This window comes from Nanorana parkeri, unplaced genomic scaffold (genome assembly GCF_000935625.1).
Source record: "Nanorana parkeri isolate BGI_ZX_2015 unplaced genomic scaffold, ASM93562v1 scaffold1316, whole genome shotgun sequence".
In the NCBI taxonomy this organism is placed as follows: domain Eukaryota; kingdom Metazoa; phylum Chordata; class Amphibia; order Anura; family Dicroglossidae; genus Nanorana; species Nanorana parkeri.
In genome coordinates this window covers 287,343-296,253 of record NW_017307584.1, presented here as the reverse complement: position 1 = coordinate 296,253, position 8,911 = coordinate 287,343, and the positions used below count along the sequence as shown (strand labels likewise).

Here is an 8,911-nt window from a genome sequence, read left to right as displayed (position 1 = left end):
GGGGGTACAGGATGGCTATGGAGGGGTAGAGGATGGGGGTACATGATGAATATGGAGGGGTACAGGATGGCTATGGAGGGGTAGAAGATGGGGGTACCGGAGGGGTAGAAGATGGGGGTACCGGAGGGGTAGAGGATGGGGATACAGGATGGCTATGGAGGGGTAGAGGATGGGGGTACAGGATGTCTATGGAGGAGTAGAGGATGGGGTACAGGATGGGTATGGAGGGGTAGATGATGGGGGTACAGGATGGCTATGGAGGGGTAGAAGGTGGGGGTAGAGGATGGCTATGGAGGAGTAGAGGATGGCTATGGAGGGGTAGAAGGTGGGGGTAGAGGATGGCTATGGAGGAGTAGAGGATGGCTATGGAGGGGTAGAAGGTGGGGGTAGAGGATGGCTATGGAGGAGTAGAGGATGGCTATGGAGGGGTAGAAGGTGGGGGTAGAGGATGGCTATGGAGGAGTAGAGGATGGCTATGGAGGGGTAGAAGGTGGGGGTAGAGGATGGCTATGGAGGAGTAGAGGATGGCTATGGAGGGGTAGAAGGTGGGGGTAGAGGATGGCTATGGAGGAGTAGAGGATGGCTATGGAGGGGTAGAAGGTGGGGGTAGAGGATGGCTATGGAGGAGTAGAGGATGGCTATGGAGGGGTAGAAGGTGGGGGTACAGGATGACTATGGAGGGGTAGATGATGGGGGTACAGGATGGCTATGGAGGAGTAGAGGATGGCTATGGAGTGGTAGAAGGTGGGGGTAGAGGATGGCTATGGAGGGGTAGAGGATGGGGTACAGGATGGGGATGGGGGGGGAGGGGATCAGGATGGCTATGGAGGAGTAGAGGATGGGGGTAAAGGATGGCTAGGGAGGAGTAGAGGATGGGGGTACAGGATGGCTATGGAGGAGTAGAGGATGGGGGTACAGGATGTCTATGGAGGAGTAGAAGATGGGGATACAGGATGGCTATGGAAGGGTAGAAGGTGGGGGTACAGGATGACTATGGAGGGGTAGAGGAGGGGGGTACAGGATGGCTATGGAGGAGTGTCCCTCTGTATAACTGTCCCCGGCACACGGTGGAGGGTGCTCCCAGTGTCCCTCTCTGTAACAGTCCCCGGCACACGGTGGAGGGTGCTCCCAGTGTCCCTCTCTGTAACAGTCCCCGGCACACGGTGGAGGGTGCTCCCAGTGTCCCTCTCTGTAACAGTCCCCGGCACACGGTGGAGGGTGCTCCCAGTGTCCCTCTCTGTAACAGTCCCCGGCACACGGTGGAGGGTGCTCCCAGTGTCCCTCTCTGTAACAGTCCCCGGCACACGGTGGAGGGTGCTCCCAGTGTCCCTCTCTGTAACAGTCCCCGGCACACGGTGGAGGGTGCTCCCAGTGTCCCTCTCTGTAACAGTCCCCGGCACACGGTGGAGGGTGCTCCCAGTGTCCCTCTCTGTAACAGTCCCCGGCACACGGTGGAGGGTGCTCCCAGTGTCCCTCTCTGTAACAGTCCCCGGCACACGGTGGAGGGTGCTCCCAGTGTCCCTCTCTGTAACAGTCCCCGGCACACGGTGGAGGGTGCTCCCAGTGTCCCTCTCTGTAACAGTCCCCGGCGGAGGGGTACAGGATGGCTATGGAAGGGTAGAAGGTGGGGGTACAGGATGACTATGGATATTGGGCGGGAGAGGATGGGGGTACAGGAAGGGTATGGAGGGGTAGATGGGGTATGGAGGGGTACAGGATGGCTATGGAGGAGTGTCCCTCTGTATAACTGTCCCCGGCACACGGTGGAGGGTGCTCCCAGTGTCCCTCTCTGTAACAGTCCCCGGCACACGGTGGAGGGTGCTCCCAGTGTCCCTCTCTGTAACAGTCCCCGGCACACGGTGGAGGGTGCTCCCAGTGTCCCTCTCTGTAACAGTCCCCGGCACACGGTGGAAGTTGCTCCCAGTGTCCCTCTCTGTAACAGTCCCCTGCACACAGTGGAAGTTGCTCCCAGTGTCCCTCTCTGTAACAGTCCCCGGCACACGGTGGAGGGTGCTCCCAGTGTCCCTCTCTGTAACAGTCCCCGGCACACGGTGGAGGGTGCTCCCAGTGTCCCTCTCTGTAACAGTCCCCGGCACACGGTGGAGGTTGCTCCCAGTGTCCCTCTCTGTAACAGTCCCCGGCACACGGTGGAGGGTGCTCCCAGTGTCCCTCTCTGTACCAGTCCCCGGCACACGGTGGAAGTTGCTCCCAGTGTCCCTCTCTGTAACAGTCCCCTGCACACAGTGGAAGTTGCTCCCAGTGTCCCTCTCTGTAACAGTCCCCGGCACATGGTGGAGGGTGCTCCCAGTGTCCCTCTCTGTAACAGTCCCCGGCACACGGTGGAAGTTGCTCCCAGTGTCCCTCTCTGTAACAGTCCCCGGCACACGGTGGAAGGTGCTCCCAGTGTCCCTCTCTGTAACAGTCCCCGGCACACGGTGGAGGGTGCTCCCAGTGTCCCTCTCTGTAACAGTCCCCGGCACACTGTGGTGGACGTTTCCTGTGCCCGGTGGCTGACACTTCCTCTCTATATAAGATGTGACACATGATGTAAATTCTATGGGCTTTGTTCCTGTGGCGGGGTGGGGTGGGAGGAGGACCCGTAACAGGCCCCTCACCAACATTGTCCTCTAATACTCCAGGTGACAGTCCATGCTGAGAGCTGTAGTCCCCTGGCCTCCAATGGTCCCCATGTATATTTCGGCTGACACCTTTTATCCCGATATACAGCCCGTTAGAGGAAACGTTCCATGGCTCAGGATACAGTTTACACGGAGTTGCCAGGGCTCCTCTGTTATAGTAACACTGAAGTTTCAATTAGAGAAGTGGGCGTGGAAGCAGGCAGCGTCTTCTATCCCTTTAGATATCTCGCAGCGCGCTGGGAATCCTTTGTCATTTGTTACATTGTTGTTCAATTTTCATGAATCTGTTCTATAAAGCGGCGCGCTTGGTCTCCGTCAGATCGTACGAGCCAGTTGTGGCCCCTAGGCTCCTGTGTCTGCTCTGGAGATCACCTTCCCTGTCATTTGTATTCCCCGGTGTCTCAGCCTCCTGCTTGTGTCTCTTCTGGGAGTTGTAGTTCCTTGGCAGCTAGATGAATCAGGGTCTGGTGTCTGCACTGGGATGATAACATGCATTGAGCGTGTCACAATCCTAATCCCTCCATTGAAGGGTCCGATAAGAGTCCAGGAAATGCTGCGGTCAAACATCTGCCTTTTGTGGGGGTCACTCATTGGGCCACATCCTGAACGACGGTGCTCAGAAAGAGGAAGACGGCCGCGGCTCAGATAGAAAGAAGCTGTGCGGAGTTGGGAGCTCTGAAATGCCCTGAACTCCGTTCTCCAGCCCGATGAACTGCTGCACGTCTGATAAATCTTTTCTTGGGGTTCGGTTGCCTTTGAACTAGAGGTGCACCGAAATGGACATTTTACAACCGAAACGCAACCGAAATAAAAAAAATTGTCAGGCCGAAACCGATACCGAAAATGTTTTTTTATTTAAATTTTTTCACATTTTTAAAATATTTTATTTATTTTTTATAAACTTTTAAATTTTTTAAAATATATTTTTTTCATTTATGAATTCTTTTTTTATTAAATATTTTTATTTTTTACATTACTTTTAGGGGCTTCGGGGACATATTAGGGGTCTAAACAGAACCCTAATATTTCCATTTTAAAATAGAAAAAGAGATTGAGACGCGCAGAGTCCTCGGAGACGCGCAGAGCCCTCAATCTCTTTTTCTGTGCCCCTGAAATCAAAGAACAGCAATCCTCTATACTGAGTGTTCCTGATCATTGATAACACGATTACATAGTATGTTTACTATGACCACAATTATGAATAAACAGGAAGTGATGTAGATGGGATGTAGATCACTTCCCATTCATTCATAATTGAAGATATAGTACACTACCATGTCCTCAATTATCTACACACACTCAGCGATCACTGAGTGCTTGTACCCGCTCTCCTCTCTGATACGCTGTCACAGGAGGCTGATCGAGCAGTGTAGGGAGGAGAGCTCCGCCTCCTGTGACAGCGCTGTCTCCGCCCCCACACCGCTCTGCCATACTGTGATAGGCGGCTGAGCGGTGTGGGAGGAGACGCCGGCCGCTCACTGCGCTCTCCTCTCGCAGCGCTCGGCCGGCTATCACAGTTTCTCTCCTCCCGGCTGGGACACAGAGCAGCGCCCAGCGGGGAGGAAAGAAATCAGGGATGCGCCCATGTATCGGCAGGAAAATGGCACCTTCGGCATTATGCCTAAAGTGCATCCCTACTTTGAACCTTCCTGATAGAAATCTGGTCATTGCTGGTCTGTCTGAAAATGCTGTTTGTCTGGTTCTAATGTTCACTCTCTGGCCTCAGTATTTGGAGTCACTGACCCGGAAAGGTGGAGGTTCTGATCTGCATTCTGGGTCAGGGACTTCAAGTATTGGAACCCGAGTTCCTCATATCAGATAATGGGGAAGAAGAACAAAGCAATGGCAGCCTTCATGTCATTATAATCAATGTGTTGTCTCCCATCTCTCATCCTCCCTCTGACTGATTTTCTCTCCTTTTAACAGGAAAGCGAAGACCCAGAGTCCACAGGCCGCGCTCCCCGATATTTGAGGAGAAGGACGTGCCGCCTCTGGAGTTCCCCAAGTCTTCGGAAGATTTGCTGCTGCCCTCGGAGCACCTGATGAACGTGATAGCCATCTACGAGGTGCTGAGGAACTTTGGCACGGTCCTGCGGCTTTCCCCTTTCCGCTTCGAGGACTTCTGCGCCGCTCTTGTAAGCCAGGAGCAGTGCACCCTGTTGGCCGAGACGCACGTCGCCCTTCTGAAGGCTTTTTTTTATTTAAATTTTTTCACATTTTTAAAATATTTTATTTATTTTTTATAAACTTTTAAATTTTTTAAAATATATTTTTTTCATTTATGAATTCTTTTTTTATTAAATATTTTTATTTTTTACATTACTTTTAGGGGCTTCGGGGACATATTAGGGGTCTAAACAGAACCCTAATATTTCCATTTTAAAATAGAAAAAGAGATTGAGACGCGCAGAGTCCTCGGAGACGCGCAGAGCCCTCAATCTCTTTTTCTGTGCCCCTGAAATCAAAGAACAGCAATCCTCTATACTGAGTGTTCCTGATCATTGATAACACGATTACATAGTATGTTTACTATGACCACAATTATGAATAAACAGGAAGTGATGTAGATGGGATGTAGATCACTTCCCATTCATTCATAATTGAAGATATAGTACACTACCATGTCCTCAATTATCTACACACACTCAGCGATCACTGAGTGCTTGTACCCGCTCTCCTCTCTGATACGCTGTCACAGGAGGCTGATCGAGCAGTGTAGGGAGGAGAGCTCCGCCTCCTGTGACAGCGCTGTCTCCGCCCCCACACCGCTCTGCCATACTGTGATAGGCGGCTGAGCGGTGTGGGAGGAGACGCCGGCCGCTCACTGCGCTCTCCTCTCGCAGCGCTCGGCCGGCTATCACAGTTTCTCTCCTCCCGGCTGGGACACAGAGCAGCGCCCAGCGGGGAGGAAAGAAATCAGGGATGCGCCCATGTATCGGCAGGAAAATGGCACCTTCGGCATTATGCCTAAAGTGCATCCCTACTTTGAACCTTCCTGATAGAAATCTGGTCATTGCTGGTCTGTCTGAAAATGCTGTTTGTCTGGTTCTAATGTTCACTCTCTGGCCTCAGTATTTGGAGTCACTGACCCGGAAAGGTGGAGGTTCTGATCTGCATTCTGGGTCAGGGACTTCAAGTATTGGAACCCGAGTTCCTCATATCAGATAATGGGGAAGAAGAACAAAGCAATGGCAGCCTTCATGTCATTATAATCAATGTGTTGTCTCCCATCTCTCATCCTCCCTCTGACTGATTTTCTCTCCTTTTAACAGGAAAGCGAAGACCCAGAGTCCACAGGCCGCGCTCCCCGATATTTGAGGAGAAGGACGTGCCGCCTCTGGAGTTCCCCAAGTCTTCGGAAGATTTGCTGCTGCCCTCGGAGCACCTGATGAACGTGATAGCCATCTACGAGGTGCTGAGGAACTTTGGCACGGTCCTGCGGCTTTCCCCTTTCCGCTTCGAGGACTTCTGCGCCGCTCTTGTAAGCCAGGAGCAGTGCACCCTGTTGGCCGAGACGCACGTCGCCCTTCTGAAGGCTGTCCTTCGAGAGGAGGACACCTCCAATACTACCTTTGGACCAGCCGACCTAAAGGACAGCGTCAACTCCACCTTGTACTTCATCGACGGCATGACCTGGCCGGAGGTGCTGCGCGTTTATTGCGAAAGCGACAAGGAGTATCAACACGTCCTTCCCTTCCAGGAAGTGGACGACTATCCGTACGGCCCTATAGAGAGCAAGGTGCAAGTGCTGCTCTTCTTGGTGGACCAGTTCCTTACCACCAACATGGCTCGCGAGGAGTTGATGTCCGAAGGCGTCATCACGTACGACGACCATTGTCGAGTGTGCCACAAACTGGGGGACTTGCTGTGCTGCGAGACCTGCTCCGCTGTCTACCACCTGGAGTGTGTAAAGCCGCCTCTGGAGGAGGTACCCGAGGACGAGTGGCAGTGCGAGGTGTGCGTGGCTCACAAAGTGTCTGGCGTGAACGACTGTGTGGCCGAGATCCAAAAAAACAAGCCGTACATAAGGCACGAGCCCATCGGCTACGACCGCCACAGACGGAAATACTGGTTTTTAACCAGACGCATCATCATGTAAGTGAACCATTTTTCTGCTGGTCGGAGGTGACTTGTAATAGTCCACGACAACCCATCCAAGTCCTTGTTGACCTTTGTTTCTGGTGCATGGAGGGGCACAGATTGGACACAGGGTATAAGCCAATCCCCATCATTTAGCTGAGAGGTCATCTCTTCCCATGGCCAGTCCACTTCATCCTCTAGGATAGTCCACTTGTGGGAGTGGAGGCCTGATGTCTCATCGGCCAGACGTTGGGACAACCCGTGGGAGAACCAACGATGAATGTCTCAGTTTGATGGTAGAACCCGGGCTCTGTTTAGCTGGATACCCTAATTATTGAGGTTTTGCAGGAGGGCAGACATGGAAACAAGGTCCAGACAGCTTAGCCCAATCATATGAGCCATAGTCTGTTGTACTTTGTATGTCACTAAATCTACAGCAGAGCTATACCTCCTTTGTTCTCCCTGGAGTCCCTCAGATGGACCCTATTAAGCTCTAGGATATGACCGTGTAATAAGTGTCCCATTTGAAGGGTCTTAAAGGGAGATGAGGTCAGGCCATGGCTGCCAGTTGGTGATATTCTTCTTTTTTCCCTGTGCAGAGAAGAAGAGTCTGAGAAGGAGAAGAAGATCTGGTACTTCAGTACAAAGCCGCAGCTTGACGAGCTATTAGACTGCCTGGACCGGACGCATTATGAGGCCGACCTGTGTAAAACCCTGGAGGACCTCGGAGCAGAAATCCATCGACATATGGATATCACAGAGGAGCTGACCAACAAGGCCAAGGGGAACAACCGTTCCTATCTGTCAGTGGTCAATGGTAAGTGTTCCAGACTTGGGAGGTCTCCTCTACGGCATGGTGGTGTTGAGGACTTCCAAAGGGCCCCATCTACTAAGCGTCTTTATCTTCTGAGAAATAGTTTCTCCCTTTTGTTGTTTTTGGACCGCAAGGTTTTTCTGTGACACTTTAACCTCCCGTCTTTTACAGAGGAGATAACTGATCGTCTGAAAGCCAAGCAGGAGGAAGCAGAGAAGAACAAGGTCTCGGCAGAGGGGGAAAAGACATCGGAGGCGACTGCGACTGAGGGGGAGAGCAGCATAGAAGCTAATTCCGTCTCCAAATCGGAGGCCGAGGGGCTGGACAAAGAGCAGAAAGGAGGTGAGTTCTCTTCCATGTTATAGGTGAAACTATATTGACTATTGGACTGTATTTTGTTGTTGCAGCTTTGTGCAGTAAGGCAGCTGTAGTGATTTATCGGCAGGGAACAGCCAGTCTCATGGAGCTTTGCCCCCGTACTTACTCTTGTATATGTTCATGCAGAGACAGCAGGTGATGAAAGCAGCGTGGAGCACCCCTCATCTATCGATGGCAGCAAAGCCGCAGAGACCCCCAGTAAGGACTCCGAGAACAAGACCGTGCAGAGCAGCAAAGCGGCAGACAGCAGCACTGACCCAGCATCTACCTCTTCACCCCCAGCTACTGCTTCAGGTACCTCCCCTGTCCTGATTCTTCAGTACAGTCCTCGTGCACAGGCCAATCTGACCTAGCTCAGCAGAATTGGTAGACTCACTGCTCCCAAATGTGCCAGTTAAGTTACAGGTGGAGTCTGGTGGGTTGAATCCCCTGTAGGCTCCGCGCCTCAACCCTCCCTGCCCCACTTCCTCCTCACCTCTGTGTATTGCCCATTTTCCTGGTGAGTTTTCTTCAAATGGACGCTTTATCCTCACTGGCAATGTCTGTGGAAAAGTTATCTTCTGACCCCCATATACTAACCTCACCTGTTTTTGCTAGAGAGGTTCTTCTTCTGGACTTGTGACTGTGTCAGTGATGATATCACCCCTCGGTCATGTCGCAGTAGTGCTTGGGCCTAGTGATTGGCTTCTAGGCCTGGGTACTGTCACATGGGAGCAGGTCACATGCTCCATCGTACCCTGAACCTGGTACGCCGGTTGTCGAAGAGCAAGGAGCTGTAAGGGAAGTAGATGGGGCTCAGGGCATGCCCTTTCCATGGACACTGTCACTTCATTTGGCGTGGGGCGAGGTAACAGCGTCACTTTATTTTGAGGAAAAAATGATTGAGACTCTCTTGTAATGTCCATGGCGGGACGTGGAATTTGAGCAGCCACCAGACGCTACATTCTAAAGAGCTGTTAGCTGAATACAACCCATAGCTATCATGTCCACCAATGTACTC

At 52.1% G+C, this 8,911-nt stretch overlaps 1 protein-coding gene across 1 annotated transcript in view; it reads left to right on the top strand.

The window, feature by feature from the left end:
• BPTF (bromodomain PHD finger transcription factor) overlaps nt 1-8,911 on the top strand; it is a 73,383-nt gene that overhangs the window by 8,497 nt on the left and 55,975 nt on the right. The window contains exons 3-7 of the mRNA XM_018569272.1: nt 4,566-4,828; nt 6,175-6,734; nt 7,319-7,536; nt 7,705-7,875; nt 8,038-8,205. Coding sequence (XP_018424774.1) covers nt 4,566-4,828; nt 6,175-6,734; nt 7,319-7,536; nt 7,705-7,875; nt 8,038-8,205 — 1,380 coding nt within the window. The remainder of the gene's footprint in view (nt 1-4,565; nt 4,829-6,174; nt 6,735-7,318; nt 7,537-7,704; nt 7,876-8,037; nt 8,206-8,911) is intronic.